Genomic DNA, 21,211 nt, shown 5'->3' on the forward strand with positions numbered 1-21,211 from the left:
ATAGAATATATAATATATTCTATATTATATATTCTATATATAGAATTCTGTAATTCTATATATAGAATTTATTATTCTATATTATTCTCTATATAGAATTTATTCTATATTATTCTCTATATAGAATTTATTATTCTATATTATTCTCTATATAGAATTTATTATTCTATATTATTCTATATATAGAATTTATTATTCTATATTATTCTATATATAGAATTACAGAATTCTATATATAGAATATATTCTATATATAGAATATATAGAATACACGTAGAATATATAGAATATATTCTATAATATATATAAAATATTCTATAATATATATTACATTGAATTGTATTGTCCATGCCTTGCAGACTCACAGGAATGGTCAAAATGCACTGATTTTCTTTGCCTGGGAGTGTAGATAACAACCAAACTGGGATGCTGGATAGCAGCTGATTTAATTGGCAGGTCCCCCCCCCGCCCCTAGAGGTGCAAATCAGAAAATCCAGGAAATGCTGATGGTTTTCAGGTTCTGTGCTACTGAAAATAAATCAGAGGTCTCAAGAATCAATTGAAAAATGCTGGATTATAGTCAGAATTCAGAGAGGCACCAAATGGATTAGCCAGACCACTTTATGCCCTGAATTGCTTTTTAAACTTGGTTTGCAGAGATACACTTGAAGAAATCTTAATGTTCAACTTGGCTCTTTTTAAACACGCACACACATATATTTTTAATAATTACAACATAATCAACACTAGCATAAGAAAGCTAGGGTCACCTTGAACATACTTGTGATTTTCCTTTGGGTAGTAAACAACCATACTAAGATCTTTCTTTTAAAACGAATAAAAAATGGGCCAGGCATGGTGGCTCACACCTGTAATCCCAGCACTTTGAGAGGCCAAGGCAGGAGTATCATTTGAGGTCAGGAGTTCGAGACCAACCTGGCCAACATGATGAAACCCTGTCTCTACTAAAAATATAAAAATTAGCCAGGCATGGTGGCGCATACCTGTAATCCCAGCTACTAGGGAGGCTGAGGCAGGAGAATTGCCTGAAACCGGAAGGCAGAGGTTGCAGTGAGCCAAGATTGTGCCACTGCACTCCAGCCTGGGTAACAGAGCAAGACCCCATCTCAAAAATAAATAAATCAAATAAAATAAATAAAAACATATGTCCTCTGTGACATCCAGCTTCTAAAGCAGATGTTAACATTCCTATCTGAGTATAACCTACAAGGAAACCCACCGATTTTTCTCAGATACCTCACTGCAAAGTTGTCGCCTGAAAATTGTTGGCCTGAAGGTGGGACTTGGGAGTAGTCATGGCTTTTAGAACTTAAACCCTCCCGCCTGTGCAAAGACCCACTTGTTACTTGTGACTTGGCTTACATGCTAACATTTGTCCTGGGTGCTATGCAAGTCTTGGAGGGAGGGCCAGTAAACTTAAGTGTCTATCTGCAAGCCTATTATTGACTTTATTTTCCTGAAGGAGAAACCAAGGTATCTAAGGTTTATTGATTTGCCTGTAGTGATTCAGTGAGTCGTCAGGGAATAGGGAATAAAACCAATTTCCTGGCGTCATTTCCCATGCACACAACCCCTTACCTTGCAATGCCTAGACTGGAAGCCAAGAATCCATCTCAGTGAATTTGATCAGAAAACATATGAAGGGTGATTCTAAAACCACAGAAGCATTGAGAAAGTCATAAAGATGTATAATATATGATAGCATTTACTAGCTATAAATAGGGGAGATGCAGGGAGAAAAATAGAGACCTTGTAAACCCATTGGGTCAGGATAAATAGAAACTGCTTAATATTTCATTAAAAATTGATTTTCATAAATTGCAGTTGGATATCTTTGGGCAAAAGGCAATATGTAAGGACTAAGGCGTTGTTATTCATTACTCTTTGTTATCAATAATTTGAACTGGTATTGAACCAACACATCAACACGGTATAGTCGCCCAGTGAATGGGGCTCTCCCCATGTGTTCTGGGCACTATTCAAAGTGTATACAAAATCCACAGCAACTGTCTGCAAAAGCACTTAGGCTGTAAGGGACAACGGGTAACTGAAGTGCCCTGTTGCAAAGTGGACACTGTTAGAGCAGTTCAAACCACAAAAAGTCATGTGAAGAAAGGTTTAGAAGCAGGGGGACAGAGAGAACCCTACAAATCAACTCATACAATCCCCTCTTTTAACACAGGAGGAAATTGGGGCCCGAGGGAGGTAGAGATATTTGCCCATGCTTATGAGCTAATTAGCAGCAGAGTGCAGCTCCTGGCTTCTGATTCAGTAGTGTTTTTTTGTGTGTGTGTTGTTTTTCCCACTATACCACACTCAGAGTGAGAGGTGTGTTAAAAAATCTAATAAGATGGTGTTCCTTCACCATCCCAAGAACAGAGGGCAGATGTGAACACAAAGTCAAGAGCAGACAAGAAAACAGTTTAGGAACTAGGCTTGGAAACGTGAAGGGTAATTTGAAGCTAAGTTGAAAAGATCCTTCATTTGATTCAAGGGTGGGAGAAGAGTGGGCAAAATCAAAGGGCAGAGCGAAGTTCAGTTGAAGCAGTCAGGTAGATGGCCTAGGGGACAAAAACTGTGTGTTTGCCTCCCTTCCTAAGTGATGCTACTGTAAGCAGAGATTAGGGGGTTCACCCGGAGCCTGTGGCCACATGTATCCATGGGAAGACTGACCCCCTCCATCAGCTCATACATGCGAGTGCGTGTAGCCCATGCCCATGTGAGCCACACTCATGCACACACCACCATCCCAAAGACAGTCCAAATACACAATCATTTACTCACTGAGGAAAGAAAAGGTCTCTTAGTGTTGCCTGCTAAGGCTGAGAAATGCAGGGGTCAGATAAGATAAAATTGGATATTAACAATACATTAGACATGCTGTGTTTCTAAACGGTACCAGCGTGGTGTGTATGCTGTGGATTAGCAGCAGTGTTAAAGTTCAGATCCACTCAACTTTCCAATTATGCATTCACGTGGCAAGTAAAGTTTCTTCCCCCAATGTGAATTCCTTAGCGTCTCCTGATGGCGACCACACACACAGTCCCCATCACCATCTTCAGAGAGCAGGCCAGTGGAGGCCCCCCTGCTGCTGCTCACAACACCCATCTGAAATAAGCAAAGTGCTGCATTTGCTTCTTCCTTGCCAAAACAAAACAAAACAAAACAAAAACCAACAGAAAGCCTCTGCTTCATGCTGAATTCTCAGAGAACTGATGAATCTCTTTTCTTTGGATCCAGTTCCCCATCCCTTTCCTGAGAGCTGTGGAGCCCTTCATCAGTACGAAGGAAGTAGGGTCAGGCACCACTCCCCTTGGGCCTTCTCCAGGGTGTCTGGCCCTAACCCTCTTTCCTTCCCTTTGCTTGGCTTTTCTCCTTCCCTTGCTAACTTGGTCTTCTCACTCCTTCTCATCCACAATCGCTACACAGGAAGCAGCAAAATCGAACCTGGGAGAGAGGCGTGACTAACAAGTTCTTTCCTGGCGCTCCCTGCTGTCAACCTTAGGACCCGGGTGGGAGGACTTCCCAGGGGAGGAGAGGGAGCAGCAGGCTGGGTGGGCAGGGAGCACCCCCAGATTTGGTGGACTTTGCACCAGAGCAATGGTTTAAACTGAATATGGTGGACCAGCGAAAATCTGCTTCCCTGTTTGTCTTCAGCAGGCCACTTCCCTTCATTTACTTGCAAAAGGTATGGTGTCTTCAGTGGTGTGTTATTAAATGGCTCTAACTTTTAATCTTAGCAAGCAGGAAATAGGGTTGTTAAATGATGGAGTTCACAGTTCATGGGGAAGAAAGGACTGTGTTGTCAATTGGCTCTAGACTTCTGTGCTGCTCTTTGCCATTACTCAAAGCCATTCTATGGTGGGATTATAAACTCACACTGGGAACACATCACTGGACAGTGACCCTACCTCCATTCAGCCCATGCCTGGAGACTTTAAGGGCCCCATGACTCCCAGCCACAAGCATAAACACTGCAATGTGTTAGAAGAAACTACAAGCTTAAAACCTAAAAACGTGGCAAGGATGTTGGATCCAGACAGGCATCTCTGAGCCTCAGTTTCCTTATCCAATAAAGTGGAGGTAAGAATATCTACCTTCTGGGGTACTATAGATATAATTGTTTATACTCAAAGATATTTTGTTGCATCTGGCTGAAAAGTCTTCAAATTTACCAGTTTCCCCAGTCCTCTTGTCCCAGCCCTGTTGGTGCCCCCAAACACTTGGCATGGCCTGAATATCAGGAGCCAAAACATCTAGTTCTCCTAAGCAGGAGAAATCGCTGATGCTTGCAGAGTTGGCTGTAAGTAGATTTACAGAGTCCCTTGGTTGTTATAGCTATGACAGATATGATTTAGAAGTGATGGTTGGTTAGTTGGTTTTTCCCTCTACCCTTATTCAGGAAAACCAAGGGAAACTCACATATACTTTGCGCTAGTTACTTTTTTTTTTTGAACAGAGAGCACAAAAAAGCATAAGGTCCATATGGCAGTTATTGATCTGGGCCATCTGGAAAGCCAGGACTTGCTCCCACCATGTTGGATCAGAAGCTGTTCCAAAAAGCCTTCCCTCCCATAAGAGATGTATTGGTCAGATGGGGACAGGGATGGATTTCATTACAGGGTGGGACTACAGTGAGAGGAAGCTGGAGCAGGACTCTGAAGGACTGTCTGCAACCCTGACCCTGCCACAAAGATCAGAGAGAACCAAGAAAGTGTTGATTGACACAGGGCCATTGTAGGTAGAGGGTGCCCCTCATCATCTCCCCGCTCATGGGTGGGATGGCATCAAGTAACTAACAAAAACAACCGTGAAGCACTTTGCAATTAGAAAATGCCCTGCAAATATTCCTAGGTGCCTGCAACATGAGGAAGAGGGAGTGTCAAGTTCAAGCTAGTGAGTGAGGTCTGGTAGCCCTAAAAGATGATATTTTTACTTCATTTTAAACAGATATTCTACTTTTCTCTTTCTTCCTTAGCTTCTCAAGTGTTTTCCTTCTTCTGCCTGCTCTCAGCCTGGAGGCAAAATTTTCCTTCCCTCTAAAAGTTTCTGGGAAGACCACTGATAATTTTCAAGTAGAACAGTGTGAGAAATTAATTTTTTTACAATGTTTCTTTAAAAAGCCCAAAACAACACACCCACTGATTATTTTTAAGCTTGAGGGAAAGAGAATTTGACAGAACTTTCCCATCCCCTTCAAAGACTGCTCAAGTGGCTGAACTACAAACAGGGGTTTCAATACCATGGTTTTGCATCTTACGCTACAGGTATTTCAAGCCAACAACGATGCAACTGAGGTGGTTCTAAACAAGCTCCATGCTCCGCTGCTGACAAGGTTTGTTAGAATCCGCCCTCAGACCTGGCACTCAGGTATCGCCCTCCGGCTGGAGCTCTTCGGCTGCCGGGTCACAGGTGAGGTGGGGGCTCCAATGAGGTTGGGGTGCTGATTGAGTCCTAGGCTCTGCTCCCTTTCAACTCTGTGCAAACAGCATGACTGCACCACATGACCTTCCCAGAAACACTGGCTCAAGGACTCAAGTCCTACCAGAATTTGTCTTTTCATTCATTCATTCAATATATATTTATTAAGCATCTATGATTTCTATTAATAGCTAACATTTATGGAATGCTAACTAGGTACAGATGCCATTCTAAGCACCTAAGATGTAACATATTTTATTATCCTCATAAGGACTCTATGGGTATTATTCTCCTCACTTTACAGATGAGGGAACCAAGACTTAAAGAGCTAGGTCACTCACCAGTAAGTGGTAGAGCCATGGTTTGAATCTAGGCAGTTTCAGTCCAAAGCCCTTGCTTTCAAATAACACTCTCTGCTGCCTCAACCGGGGGCCAAGAGCTGTACATGGTGCTGTGGACACAAAGGTGGGCACAACACACTCTGTTCTGTGTGGGCATATGGACAAGTTGGGCAGACATACTGATAAACTCATAAATAAATATAAAATCAAAACTATGATCAGTGTCTGGAAATAGAGGCTTATAGTCCTTGGAAGTACATTGCAGGGGATTTGACCCAGCCTAGGAGCTCAAGGAGGACTTCTTTGAGGAGGTGATGATTGAGGTGAGGTTAGAAGGCAAATAACAGACATTACCTGGTGAAGAGGGGAGGGAAAGTGCACCAGGCAATGGTCACAGCTTTCTCAATGGTACGGTGGCAAGAGGGACCAAAAGAGGAAGTGAGGGGCATGGACACAGCTTGCGGGCTGAAACCCAAGGCATGTAGATTGGAGAAGACCAGAGTGGGAGTTGGGACGTTATAGGAGGCTAATGCAGGGGGTGCAGATGGGAGGTGATGATGGCTGGATTAGCCCCAGAAATTTATGGACAGACCAATCCCCTTTATCTTGTGGGCTCATCCCAGGGCAGGCAAGTTGCCTCTTTGACCCGGAAGTGTCTTCAGTGTACATCCATCCACGTGCCTTTCCCCTAATCATTCCAGCTCTGATAGGGAGTGCTCCAAGGTCTGACCCTGTTTGAGGCTTCTAGTTAAAACACCTTGTGTTTGTACAGTCTCTGCATCTCCACATGCCTTTCTTGTTCATCATCTTGCCTATGCTTTCTAACAACCCTGTGAGGTAAGGTGGGCCAGGGACTGATGAGGAAACCAAGACTCAAAAGAGGTTAAATAGCTTGCCCAAAGTCATCCAACTAGGAGGTGACAGAGCCAGGATCTGAACCCACATTTTCTCAATTCAAATTTTCTGCTCTTACCACATTTACACAAAGACCCGTTTTCTTCTGATGGGATCAGTTTATGCTAATCCTGCCTAGGGGACTATTTTCTGTCCCTTCCCTATTGCTGTTCCAGGCTAATCAGCAAAGATTTAGGTAGAGCTCATTCTCTGGAAGATTGAAAGGAGAGAACCGGTGATTTTGAAGAAGGGGAACAACCTGGAGGATCTTTTTTATCCATAGCTCAGTTTGCAAGTATGAAATGCACATTGACTATAGACCCTGCCTTGTCTGACATCATTTATTCATGCATTCTCCACTCAATCATTTGTTCCACACATCTGATGTGCCAGGCACACACTGGGAATGGGACACAGAGACAGGAACAAAACAGATGGGGTCTCTGACATCATAGAACTTTCAGGCTAGTGAGCAAGATAGATAATAAACAAATGCAAGTACTGGATAAACTAGAATGTGCATATGAAGGAAAAGAACAGGATGTTCTGAGGGAAACCAATTTAGTGTGGATTGAAAATTTGGGGACAGCCTTTCTGTAGATATGACACTTGAGCTTGGGGGTAAGAAAATGTTAGTCTGGGGGTGACTGAAGGGAAAAGCATTTTGGGTCATGGGAACAGCATGTGGGAAGGATCCAAGGCAGTAAAGAGCAGTTATTTGGGAAGTAAAGACCTGATACTGATGCCAGGAAGGTTTCCTTCTACTTGGCAAAACAATCACTAGGAAATAGTTCAATGCTTAGCTCAGTTCCCCTGTGCTCAGTGTCCCTGAGAGGGTCAGTGGGAACTAGTGTCATCGACAGGGATGTGCAGACACACATTCTGAGAGTCCTTGGTTAGAGCTGCAAGCAGAAATAGTTAATGGCCATTGGATACTTAAATATGCCAGGCACTGTCCTGTGAGCTCTTAGTAACTAACAGAATCCTTGCAACAGCCCCCAAGAGGTAGGCACCTCTATTAGCTCCCCTTTAGATCTAAGGAAACTGAGGCAAAGAGCAATTAAATAATTTGCCCAAGGCCCTCTGACTAGTAAGTGGCAGAGTGAACATGAACACAGGCAGTCTAGCTCTGAGTCCAGGCTCTTAACCACAGTGCTGTACACATTCACCATGCAAAGAAATTAGTGCTGACTTAGTATTTGACAGTTGGGCTCTTTTGCAGCTCCCTCCTTATAGGGGGTGGTCCCTGGTTAGCAGGTGTCGGCCATGACCTCTTGTATCTTCCTCTCCTCTCTGCAGATGCTCCCTGCTCCAACATGCTGGGGATGCTCTCAGGCCTCATTGCAGACTCCCAGATCTCCGCCTCTTCCACCCAGGAATACCTCTGGAGCCCCAGTGCAGCCCGCCTGGTCAGCAGCCGCTCGGGCTGGTTCCCTCGAATCCCTCAGGCCCAGCCCGGTGAGGAGTGGCTTCAGGTAGATCTGGGAACACCCAAGACAGTGAAAGGTGTCATCATTCAGGGAGCCCGCGGAGGAGACAGTATCACTGCCGTGGAAGCCAGAGCGTTTGTGCGCAAGTTCAAAGTCTCCTACAGCCTAAACGGCAAAGACTGGGACTACATTCAGGAACCCAGGACCCAGCAGCCAAAGGTAGGCTGTTCTTGGAGGCCTCTGTAACGTTACCCTCAACAGGGAGGCTAAGTGGGGTACAGGGAGTTGAGAATGATGATGTCCCATCTAAACAGTCGTCATCCAACTCCTGAAATCCAATAAAACAAATATCATTTGAGAGATTACTTTGTGCCAGGCACTGTGCTAAATACCTTATTTCTGACTCTTTTGTTTGTTTATTTGTTTTTGAGATGGAGTCTCTGTCACCCAGGCTGGAGTGCAGTGGCCTGTTCTCGGCTCACTGCAACCTCCGCCTCCAGGGTTCAAGCGATTCTCCAGCCTCAGCCTCCTGAGTAGCTGGGATTACAGGTGCCCGCCACCACACCTAGCTAATTTTTGTATTTCTAGTACAGACGGGGTTTCACCATATTGGTCAGGCTGGTCTCGAACTCCTGACCTCAAGTGATCCACTTGCCTCGGCCTCCCAAAGTGCTGGGATTATAGGCATGAACCACCGTGCCCAGCCCGGACTCTCTTTTAATCGTTACAACATCTGTGCAAAGTAGATCTTTTTGTCACTCCCATTTTAGAGATGATAAACTGACACTTGATATCATGCCCAGGGTCACACAGTTCACCTGTGATAGAGCCGATTCAGAAACCGGAAGTCTGACTCCAAAGTCCAAATGCCTAACCCCTACTGAACACTGCCTTTTTATACAATTCAACACTCTTTATACACTCTTTCAGATAAAGTTTCCTTGAAATTGGCCAGACATCTAAAGGGGATGTGGTTTTTGGAGGCCAAGCTATAGAAACTAGAGGTTGACTTCCAAAAATAATGATGTTTTTCTGAATGTCGCTGCATTCCTTTGTATTCTCCTAGTTTTGACTGCTTAGATCTTTCCTGCCTCTCAAACTGAGGCAAGGGAGAAGCAAGAGAAACTCACCCCGAGCCAGAAGCTCAGGCCAGTACAGCCTACTCCCCTGCCACCAGAGTGAAGGTCAGCCTTCAACACAGACACAAGGAGCCCCAGAAGGGGAGGAGATGTCATGCCTCTGTCCCTCCCTAAATCAGTCTCCTGGCAGGCCAGGTTCTCTGATTCTTATCTCTAGTTACCCCTTGTTTTTCTCGAAAGAACAGGTCCCTAAAAAAGGAGGGAGTGTTGCATGTCTCGGGGCCACCTTTGCTAAGCAAATGTTTCCATTCTGAATACAGAGGCAAGAGTTGGGTTGGAGGTTTTGCGATGCTGAGGTAAACTCCCAGCTCTCAACTCTAGAGGTTTAGAAAGGCTCAGGGCTTGGTAACTGGAACCTTGCATCGATGGAGCAGAAGTTGGACCGCAGGCTTCCCCAGGGAGAGCTGAGCCTGGTTTTTCTTGGGAAAGAAGTTGATCTTTGCCATTGTGGGAGACAGCCCTATCCGAGACAGTGCTTCTGGTTCAGAATTGTGGACCCAGGGCATCCTGAAAACTGGAGTGGTCCTGCAGAATTCCTGGGGGCTAATCAGCCACAGGCCCTGGCCACCCACTCCTGTCCTTCCCCCACATGAGTGTCTTCAAGGGTACTCTAGGCTGGTCCTCCACCCAGCTCCACCAAAGCAGCCGCCTGCTCCCCGCATCATCAGTTTTATGTACTGGGGCTCCATGTGAGATTTCTTTTGACAGGAGTGCTTTCCCTAAACAAAGGTTTGGGAAACAGTCTAAGACTATAGATGTGTGACCAGAAGACAGTGTCATTGGCCTAGAGGTCATTTTCCCGTAAGGTTCTCAGTGAACTAGGAACTATCAGTCAGCTTGGGCTACCTCAGTCGAGGCTTTCACGCATTAGAAAAAGAAGTGTCCCTTTCCCGGTAGACCAGGAATTCAGAACGGTCAAAGATTGCCCAAACTGCCTTCCCCCCTGTCTAGCCAAAGTCAGCTGAAAATGCATTTGGAGCCAAATTCTTCCCCAGATACTCCATTTCAGTCACCAGGTAAAAGACACAACCTGGAAATTGCCACCTTTGTTTACTTCCTATTTTCCGTAATTCTGGGTCCCTAACCACCTTCCAAATGAATAAAATCCTTGGTCTGAAAATGAAGCTCGCGTGGATCAGAATGTCCGAGTGACCAGGAATCAACTAGGAAGCTGCCTTCCTAGCAGGACATGCGGGGCAGGGAGGAGAAGGGGAAGGAAAGGGAAGAAGGTGATAGGGAGGGGTCCCACACCAGAAGGGCTGAGTGGCCTCTCTCCCTGCAGCTGTTCGAAGGGAACATGCACTATGACACCCCTGACATCCGAAGGTTCGACCCCATTCCGGCGCAGTATGTGCGAGTATACCCGGAGAGGTGGTCGCCAGCGGGGATTGGGATGCGGCTGGAGGTGCTGGGCTGTGACTGGACAGGTAAGATGACATTTCCTCCTCTTTGCATCTTACCCACATGGTCCTCTGACCCTGGCATCCCACGAGGCCCTGGGAGGGCTGTGGAGGGGACAGCCATCCCAGGAGCTGGAAATGCTGCAGACCCCTGCCGTGTTCTCCTGCCTCAGACCATGGGTACTGCAGCCTCTGGACTCGGGACAGTTTCTCAAGGGATGTACTTTGTCTTTTTTAAGGAATCATTTCAGTTCTCCAACCCGAGTCTCTCAAAAACAAATCGTAACCACACACCACCCACCCAAATTCAATTAGACCCTGGCTCTTCAGGCCAGAGGGCTGTGGCTGTTGATTTAGGGAAGAAAAAAATCCCTCATGATAATAAAGTAATCGGTTTATGTCTGAATCTGGCCTCCAGATGTCAGTGGCTAAGAGACTTCATTTTCATTTCGGAGCCACATCTGTAAAAGGCATTTATTTGCTCAGGAGGGACCCTGTTGCAGGGAGGTGATGGGGGCAGGACTCCTTCTCATTGTCCTGCTCATTCCTGCCAGGTGGCCCAGGCCTGGGGGAGCACCTCTCATTCTTCCAAATGAGGGTGAGGCCCATGGAGGGTGCCCAGCCTTCCTGGTTTCCGACGGAGGGCCCTGCCCTTCTGAGTCAGGCCCTACCTTCCTTTCCTTAGGGTGCCGGCCCTCCTCCCTCAGCAGAGCTGGCACCAGATCTTACCCAGAGCTCACTCACTGCCTGCCAAAAGGAGTTCATGGGAGCCACTGGGGCTCAGGGACTGAGCCTGATGCCAGCAGGAGCAGCCACCAGCCTGAGCTATCCTGCCCTCCTCCGCCAGGGCCCCAGGTATCCCCATTTTCCTGTCTGTGCTGTACCTGTCACCAGCTCAGCCGGCAGGATGGCGTGAAGGATTAATAAGGGCATGTCAGAGAAGTGCTTTTGGCTCCCAGGGAGAAAAATGCTGCCTGTATGCTGGCTACAGCAGCGCAGAGGAGCCCTGTTGAGGCACACGGGCTGGGAGTTGGGCCCAAATTAGCCTCCTCACTTTTGAATTGAAGGCAGCCCCAGCGAACACATCTTCATAGGAAGACACTTTACTCCCCATTACCTGGGGACGAGGCCAAAGTTCCCTGCAGCCTGCTAAATGTGTGTCACCTGTCCTCTCACAGGTGCAGAAAACCTCCCCCCTATACAAACTGGCTTCATTTATGTGCCCTGGAATCAGGGGCTCAGCGCTGTAGGGGATCCAGGAGCTTGGAAGCCAGTGGCTTTCACACATTTCTGCCCATGATACACAATTTAAAATAATTTTCCTTCACAACCTGCTTCACTTATAAGCACTCACACACAGTGGTGTATACGGGGTACAGTGTATGGGTAAGTGCTTGGACTCTGGAGACAGATTGCCAAGTTCAAGTCCTGCCCCTGCCATTTGCTGGCTGCATAACCTCAGAAAAGTTAGTCTCTCAGCACCTTGGTTATCTTAGCTGAAAAATGGAGATGACAATAGTCTGTCTACACCCCGTAGGGTCATTGTGAGGATTAAATGAATGAATGGATATGAAATACTTAGACTACTGCCTGGCACCCAGCAAACCTGTTATGATAAATAAATGTAACTGAAACAAAAGGTTCCCAAAGCAATGGTCATCTTAACCATGGAAGTGCACTCCAAAATATTATAGTCGATATGTTTTAAATGCTGGTCATGACCTATTCAATGGATTCTACAATCCAATGATGAGTGTGATGCGTGGTTTGGGAAATATCACATACCTGGGCCAATTCCTCTTTTATAGACAAGGAAACGGCCCCAGAGGGTAGAAGTCACTTGCCAGAGGTCACTCAGCTGGATGAAGTCCACCTCATTCTTCCCCCCATCCCTTGCCCTTCGGTGCCATGCCCTCCCAGTCTGGCCAGTGGGACAGTTGCTAATGACCTCTTTCCCTCATTGCTCCCCAATCCCAACCTGCCCCAAATTACACCGGTGGTGGTCAGCGACAGGTTTCTTATTTCAAAGCCCCGCCTGGCCATTCCTTGGAAGATCAGAGTTGAGGAGCGTTCCCCTCTGCCCAGCCTCCTTTCCTTTGAAGTCTCTGACATCTGGTTTCAATTTCAGGGGGAGCGTTGCTGTTTGACGGGCAGTTACCTTGGAGCGCCCAGTACAAACATAGTACAAACAGTATAAACACTGAGGCCTCCGTGCCCGCCGTTCCTCCACTTTCATTTACACGCCCTGCCCTCTGGTGCCTCATTGGCCCCTGGGTTTAACATTCTCTGCACCAATCAGCTGACCCATTTTGCTACCTAACACTTCCAGAAACTGTTCTCCATAGGTCATGTGGCTATGTTTGCTTTTCGAATTTCTATCTGTTTCTCCCACTCATCTTTGGTTCACTTCTTCATCCCTATCCCAAAGGATAACAGGAAAAATAATGGGCTGGGCTGAGCTGCTGCAGCTAAATACTTTGACAGGGCTGCTTCACCTGTTAGTTGGTTTGTTTGTGTTTCAAATAATTATGTTTTGCCTTAATGCCCCATAGTTTGCTTTACAATCGAGTTTCTGTGACACAGTGACAAATTTGAACTTACAAATTAGGACGCTTCGAGGTTATTTGCTATTTACTGTGAGCAAAAGGCAGACACAGCAAAGGGAAGTATGAAAGGTTATGTGCGTAGTATTTAATAGCAGAAAGGTGGGAAGTCGACCGTGAAAAAGCTATTCAGCATATTTAGCAATTTCCTCCAGCTCCTGGCTTTATTAAATGATATCCTGAAGGGTGCCTGACAAAGGCGCCTAATCACATACAGTAGTGCAAAGGAGCATGTATAGATATGAGAGGGACAAGGCACCGGCATCCTGTTGGAGGACAGCTCTGGGATGAAGACACCACCCCAAAACACATGGACTTGAGCACCAGTTTCCAGAACCCCTTTCACCCCACCCAGGGCTTGACTCATAGCTCCATTCACTCCCTCAATAGTTGCTGAATGAATGACGGGCATGAGCAAATAAGCAAATGAATAGGTGAATGAATCACCTAGAGCTGAGGTCAGAACCCCCTGCCTGCAGCCAGGTATGGCCTAGCCAGGGTTCATTATGTGCTACTTAGTATAACATTTTTAATAAGTTGCCAACATGTAGAGTCTGGAGATTTTACTTAGGAATTTTTGCTTTCTTGTTGGGGGAAGGAAAGGGGGAAATATTTGGAAGACCTGCTTGGCCACACTGGGCCACCTCCCCTCCAGGCCCCAATCTGCTGGAGCCAGTCATGGAGGCAACCTTTAAACCAGGCATGTAAGATCCCAGCTGTCACCACCACCTCTCTGTCCAACCTTCCCCTGCCGTCACCACCACGTCTGCTTTCCTCACTTACAGTAGGTGTTTGGATCCAGGAAACACTTGAACTTGCCACACCCTGACCTAAAGGCATAGCCCCAAATCACTTTCACCATATAGAATCTGAGCCCCTTTAAATCCATATTCCCGTCCATCCAGTTTTGTGCAAACATGAGCCAGAATGTGCTTTGGTCCTTCCTTGGAGTCAGCGTCGCCTGTCGCCCCCTCCATTATTGTCTCGTGGCCTTTTGTGCGAACCTCAGGGCCTCTGCTGTGGAGTAAAGAACGTGGGTTTGTGTCCCTACCTCTGTCACTGCTGGTTCTGCAACCTAGAACCATTCTCATTCTACTATGGCCATGCCCCTGACTTCATTGACAGCACACGGACATGACTTCAGAGTTTCGTGCACATGTGTGCATCTTCTTTTCCTTCTCTAGAGATGTTTGGCGTCTTCCTCCTGCTGGGTTGCAACACAGGCTGCTACAGCATTCTCTTATCTTCCTTTGCCCTTACACAGACTCCAAGCCCACGGTAGAGACGCTGGGACCCACTGTGAAGAGCGAAGAGACAACCACCTCTTATCCCACCGATGAAGAGGCCACGGAGTGTGGGGAGAACTGCAGCTTTGAGGATGGTAAGCACATATTGCATCCAGATGGCATGGGTGCCGACTAGTTAGAGTGGGAACTGGCCTGTGGCTGGGTAGGGACCTAGGGGTCCCCTAGATCAGAGATCCAGGGGATCTCAGGGAAGGGGTAAAAGAGGTGGGGGCGCTTAGGGGTTTGGGGCAGTGGCTGTTTACAACCAATGTAGAAGCATTTGGGTAGTGTAACAACCAGTACAGCCCTACTGGTGTGAACCCACTAGACATCAGGTGAGACAAGGATGACTCCAAAGAGAACTACTCCTCTTTTGAGAAGTCTCATTTGTTGAGCCCTCACTATCTTGCTTGTCCGCTAAAGGAAAACCATTCTTATCCTTAGAATTCACAGCTCTGATAGTTTTTCCTGTTAAGCTGTGTGTGTATGCTACAGCCAAGTGAAGATACGGCGGTCATCTGGGTGATGGAGCGCGATAGTTGGGTTAATCCAGCAGTTAGCTGTGACATAATTGTGTTTCCCTGTGTCTTTCACCGCCACCAATTTGAGAAAGTATAACAGTGATGATTCTATAAGATAGTGCACTGTATCCTCTACAACTGGAGTGCAGATCAGAGACAAAGGCGGAAATGTAAAAAGGCATCTTCAACCGTTCCCTCAAAACTCAGGGGCTCCGCATTTCCGGATGGGTCCCATCACATGGGAAATCCCTTTCATTTATCTTCGGAGTATATCCAAGTTAGATAAAAACAATAATTGGCAGAATCCAAAAGTCAGTCACATTTTAAATCATACTGCTAAAGTCACCAAGTATAAGGACATTTATAAGAAACCACAAATTTTGGAACACCTGGCATTTTGGCTAGAATGTTAAGCTTGACAGCCTCAACTTACAGTAAATTACTGATCATTATTAAATGTTCATTAAACAAAATGAGGGAAGATGGCAAAGAGACTAGAGAAGTGATGGAGACATAAAGATGTAGGTAGATGGCAAAATCTGTGGAACCTGCAAGCACAGCCGTTTGACAGTTAGAGGAACTGCACTGATGGAGTGGATGACTCCAGAAAATGGCTACAAAGAAGAATGGGAGGAAAGCCAAGAATAAATGCTGAAGTTATGTGACTGAAAAAGCAATAATTTAATGCATATGCTTTGGGGATTGTGCTTTTGTATTATTGTGTGGGTGGGGGACACTGTTGGTCGGGGTTAGGTGAATACAGATTTCTGACATTTTAATGAACTTGTTTTTGTTTTATGGAGAGAAGGAGACTTGGAGAGTCTTCCAAGACATGTTTCAGATAGTTTGAGAGCCAAAGTGGAATGCATAGGGAGTTAATATACTATATTGGATTTATAGAGTTAGCTTGTTGGGGGACCTGGAGTGGGGGTTCTAGCTAAATAACAATCAAAGGAAAAATTAAGGGTTCTGCTGCAAAATTTCAGAAGTTTATTTTTAATATGATTTTCCCATTTCTAGTGGTTTGTTTCATTTGGGGTTTCTTTGATGGTTCCTCCCTTTTCTTTTTGCAAAAGTTTTTTTTTTTTGCAGAATTTGGTTCCTGAGATACAGTATACATGTAAACATTACAGAGGATTTATGCTATATTGAATTACTTCATATTTTTGAAGGGAAAAATAGAAATTCAGAAATTGTCAGGAGAAAGGGATGGTAAGGGCTAAGGGCTGACTTTTCCAAGCCACAGGTTGATGCTTCTGTAATAGATTCCATGTGTCTCTTCTAAACTCAAGCTGACTTTGGCCAAGGGTGGGCAAACATTAAATATCCTGTCCTGGAAAGGGAAGGCATTTACAGGGCCTGGTGGCAATCTTCCTCCTCCCTCTGACGCCAGCAGTGCCCTGCCCCCCATGAGGTGAGCCCTCCTCACCCCTAGGGTGAGTAATTTGTTTCTACCAGTCTGTGGGTCCCTTTAGACTTCCTAACCTGAATTCTAAGCCTTCCCCAGGGAAATTCCTCTCTAAGAACCCTGGGAAGGGAAGTGAGAAGGGCAGAGACCCCACTTCCTCCCTGCTACCAACATTAGCCAACATTTTTCCGCTGTCTCCGCAGGCACTGCCGGCAAACAACCAAATTTGGGTTCCCATTTCCTCTTTCCCCACCTCCACACCACCCCCACTTAGTCACATATTTGGCATGAGCTCATACTGGATTTTTGGAGCTGGGTGGAACCTCAGAGGAAACTCTCTTGGTTCTGTCTTCAGGCTCAGGCAGGTGAACCACCAAAGCAGAGAGGACACCATTGTGTAATTAGCTCCTGGATTCCCATAGGGAAAGCATTCTCCATCTCCCCGGGTCACAGCCTCCAGGGATTCAGCATGATGGGAAATTATTTTTCCTCCTGGTCAGCACTGAGCTGAGCGGCTGGCTGGTCTGGTCCCTTCGATTTGCTCTTACCATGCCAAATTTCCCACCGGGCATACCTCCCCATGGAGATGCTGGACTGTCCCAGTCTTCAGAAATAGAGACGGATCACAAAGAGGTGAAGTGTAGCAAACAAGCCTTCCTTGTTTCTGAGGTCACTTTCTCCTCACTGGGCAGAACCTCCCAGGGATTTCAGTCTCTCTGGATGCTAATGGGCTGCCCCATCTCCTCTGAGAGCCAGGTTGGCAGGAGATGAGATAATACTTTTTTTGGGAGCCAGCCTTCCACCAGGGCACTGGGGAGACATTCTTCTCTGGCATTTAGGGAACAGCAATTTTCACATTTGTCTGCTCTCCGAGGTGGACAGAAGAGGCTGATTAGAGCCTGAAGCCATTTGGTGGCCTCATTTATAATTGCTTACTATGGGAACCACTGGCAGACTTGGCTTTCATGCCTGGGAAGGATGAGACCAAAGCCTGACCCGAAAGCCAGCGATCGCCAAGATGAGTTAAATGAATAAGCAAAGGAAGCCACTTCTTTCTCTGCTCTCCACTCAGGCCTTGCCAGCCATTTAAATAGTACCACTGTGGCTGTTCTCTGAACCCATTTCATTTGCCTTCCTTTGGGTTATTGTTTTCCCCTTTTAGACAAAGATTTGCAGCTCCCTTCGGGATTCAATTGCAACTTTGATTTCCCCGAGGAGCCCTGTGGTTGGATGTATGACCATGCCAAGTGGCTCCGGACCACCTGGGCCAGCAGCTCCAGCCCGAACGACCGGACGTTTCCAGGTAAGCCAGCTGTGAGTGAAGAGACGAAAGAGTTAAGGATAGCCTGTTCCACATACTTCAGCCCCAGATTCCCTTACAAGCTTCATAACTTCCCACCGCACAGCAATCCTCTATTCTTTGCCCACAAACCACCACAGTCTTTGCTCAAGACGTCACCTCAAAGAATAGCCAGTTGGTGGTTCCCAGCCTCTCTTGTGATTACAGCACAGCCTGGAAGCTGGGAGGGAGAGGGGGAAGCCAAGATAGAAGAAAGAGGAAAAAGAAAGAAGAGACAATTGGGAGGCCCTAGGAGATGGGGCGAGTCAGTGTCCTCTTGTTCCCATAGCCAGCACCCACTGCTATTATTACAGAGCCCCTTGTGAACTTCAAGTTGGGTACTGTTCTTAAAATGGCTCATTGGGAGATGACTGGCCTTGAGTTTGATTATACATCTCTGAGGGTGCCATTGCTTCTACACCAAGTCAATTTGAGGGACCAAAATGCTGCCACACCCATGGGTATCTAGCAGAGCTGCCTGGCACTTGGCCTCTAGAAGAGTATTGCTGTAAGTCCTGGATACATTGTTAAGCCCACCCTTTTAGTTTCAGAAAGCCAGATTTCAGAAGCTTCTTCTGGCACTGCTGACAAGAAGGGGTTGCCTCTATCCCTTCTAAACAGGTAGCAAGAGTTGTCTGCTATCTCCGCTGTTATGTGCTTTCACAGCAGTATGATGGTAAATGTTTAACAATAGGCTTTTTAGGGATTAAAAAAAAAAAACTGCTTTTTAATGTTTGTCACTTTCAGTGGTGTAAATACCCTTACCATAGCTCAGCTTAAGCTACCAACACAACATCAATGGAAATGGAGTTGAGAAGTCAGTAATAGAGCATTAAATAGTTTTTTTTTCCATTGTGCAAATACAGTAGACAGAAATGACTCCAGAAGTATAGCTACTGATAAAATGTATTAAGATAACTAGGAAGTGCTGAGTTTTGAGGATTTGTTACCTTTGTTTTTTAATACAATTTATTGAATTATTGCTTTATATAGTTTAATTTTTACTAATGAATACATTTAATAACTGGCTTGCAAAACACTTGACAAGCAGCTCTCACAAGCTGGTACACCTTGGCTCTAGCACAGCACTGAGTGACTTTGAATTCTCCTGTACCTCTGGCCTGGACCTGAGACCTCCATAAGCACTGGGGAGGAGGGGGGTGAATTCTGGAAATTTAGTAGATCAGTTTGCCAGGGTACAATAGGAAAAGGCTAGAAAATAAAAGAGGGAAAGGGACCTTCCCTTCTGCAGGCTTCCTTAGAACTGCTTCTCACCCCAAGCACTGGCGTGTCCCTTCTTCCCGGTGGGGGCAGTGGGACAGATGCTAGGAGAGCACTCGGAGCTGGCCTCCTGACACAGTCCACACTTGCTTCCCTGGAGGGTCACAGTGCCTGATCCGGAGAAAAACATTTTCATATTTCAAGTGTTTATCTCTTCAGCATTTGAGTGCTCAGAGAGATTAATATCTGAAGATCACCACGGCCTCAGGCAAAAGAAGAGAACACTTACCCCAGTCCAGCCTTAATCACCCTCCCTTCTCTGTTCACTGCAATAATGTTTAATTAATATAATGAGCCTCCTGCACGTTGGGAAAAAATACTTATTTTTATAACCCAGCCTGGATTTTTCATTTCATTTCCACTCCTTTGAGACTGCATCCAATTAATTCATGGTTGTTCCCAACCCCCATGTTTTATCTGAATGTAAAGAAGGTTTGTGGGGTCTGTGTAGGTGTGGGTATTCTAGTGTTAATGTGTGCATGAGTGTGTTTGTGGTTTCTGTGCATGAGTGTGTGTGTGTCTGTGTGGTATGTACCTCAGCCGAGGCGCTTTGAATAAAAGGATATAGCCGGGGTCCTCTGCAGGCTGGGGAGGTTGGCTGGCTCTTATTCAGTGTCTATCCTCAGGTTCATTCTAATGATTCTGGCCTCCTCCCTTGACTCTTCTAAGCATATTTTCTCTGGGAGTGTCTGAGGGCAGCCCTACCCAGGCCACAAGGCCACCAATTACTGAGTCACAGCTCTAGGGGAGCTTAAGTGACCTCCCTTTGACCCTGGCCTGGACCTCTGTTTCTTTACCCGTTCACCACCGCCTCCTCCTCGTCCAGTCCTGGCCTTCACCCGAAAGCCCCTATGGTTGACCCTTGCTACTAGTTGGGAATTCTAGTCTTTGTCCTCCTTCCAGTTGATTCATTATACCCTGTGGTTTGGGAGGGCTTTTCAGAGCAAGCTCACAAAGTGGGCAGAATTCCAACCTTTGGCTGAATGGATGGGGACAGAGAGAAAATTAGGGCCATAAGGAACTGCTAAATCTAATGTTGTTCCTCCCTTAAGATATTGAAAGGGAAAATAATTATTTTCCTATTCCAGAGGAATCCCTGAAGTTTAGGAAAGTGGCACTTGTAACCTGCCTCCAGGAAACAAAATCATAATATTGTTCCCAGAGCCCTTCCCTCTATCCTCTGATGACTTTATGAACCGTTCTCTGTATTTCCCATTTTCCTTCTCCTTACAGAGCTTGATACTGGGCTTTAAGCAGGAGAGGAGAGAAAGCCCTTTCTGTTCAGGGTGGTCCTTTCTTCTTCTTCATAGAAAAAAAAAAAAAAAAGGAGGGGGAGGCCCTGAGGGGATTGGGGAGAAGGGAAGCAGCTGGCTTGGTTGGGGGCAGAGCAACTGCTAATGGGTTCAGAGCGGCTGGCGCCCACGGAGTCAGCCTGAAAGCCTGTTGTGTGCCACACTTTGCCATCCACAGAGGGGACTGTCCCACTCTTCACGAGCGTGTGCCATATGCTTCATCCCCTTATGAGATAGGCAAACAGAAGTAATGAAATTTAAGAAAGGAGGTGTCTCTGTCAAGTGTGGGGGGCATCAGGGTGAAGAGAAATGTGGATGGGAGAGGAGCTAGCAGTGTTGAAGTACCCAACACGGGCCCTATGATTAGAAGGGCCTGTGGAAACTGCTTACATTCCTTGGATATTTTCTGATTTCATTGTTTTCTCATATTTTCTTTCTTTTTTTTCTTTTCCTTTTCCTTTTAAGTAAGCAATTAGTTCTGTTCTTTTTGGCCAGGGGTTTCCTAAGGCTGAAAAGACACCCACTGGTTTCATTCCACTGTTTTTGTTTTTCAAGACAGTCTTTCAAGCCAATCAGAATTTCTGTTTTTAGCTCTTTGCTTGTGGCTTAGCTGCCTGGAGTGTGTTCACACCAGCCTCTGTGGACCCTGTTCCAAATTCAGTGACCCCTGCTAGCTGTGGAGGAATACTCAGTGTTCTCTAAGAGGCCACTTTGGCTTTCCTCTGTAGCGACAATGACATAGGAAGCACCCCCTTACTAGGAGATGGCATGTTTCCTACATTCTCGGGTGCTTTGAACATAGACAGAGTTTTGAGAACGATCAGAGCCTAGCCTT

The 21,211-nt window shown here is 46.1% G+C and overlaps 1 protein-coding gene across 9 annotated transcripts in view; it reads left to right on the forward strand.

Moving 5' to 3' along the window:
- NRP2 (neuropilin 2) overlaps positions 1–21,211 on the forward strand; it is a 115,754-nt gene that overhangs the window by 53,162 nt on the left and 41,381 nt on the right. For all 9 annotated transcript variants that reach the window (XM_054478836.2, XM_063647807.1, XM_054478837.2 and 6 more), the window contains 5 exons: positions 5,289–5,433; positions 7,977–8,326; positions 10,529–10,673; positions 14,514–14,630; positions 17,627–17,767. In XM_054478836.2, coding sequence (XP_054334811.1) covers positions 5,289–5,433; positions 7,977–8,326; positions 10,529–10,673; positions 14,514–14,630; positions 17,627–17,767 — 898 coding nt within the window. The remainder of the gene's footprint in view (positions 1–5,288; positions 5,434–7,976; positions 8,327–10,528; positions 10,674–14,513; positions 14,631–17,626; positions 17,768–21,211) is intronic.

The sequence above is a fragment of the Pongo pygmaeus genome, chromosome 11, assembly GCF_028885625.2.
Source record: "Pongo pygmaeus isolate AG05252 chromosome 11, NHGRI_mPonPyg2-v2.0_pri, whole genome shotgun sequence".
NCBI lineage: Eukaryota > Metazoa > Chordata > Mammalia > Primates > Hominidae > Pongo > Pongo pygmaeus.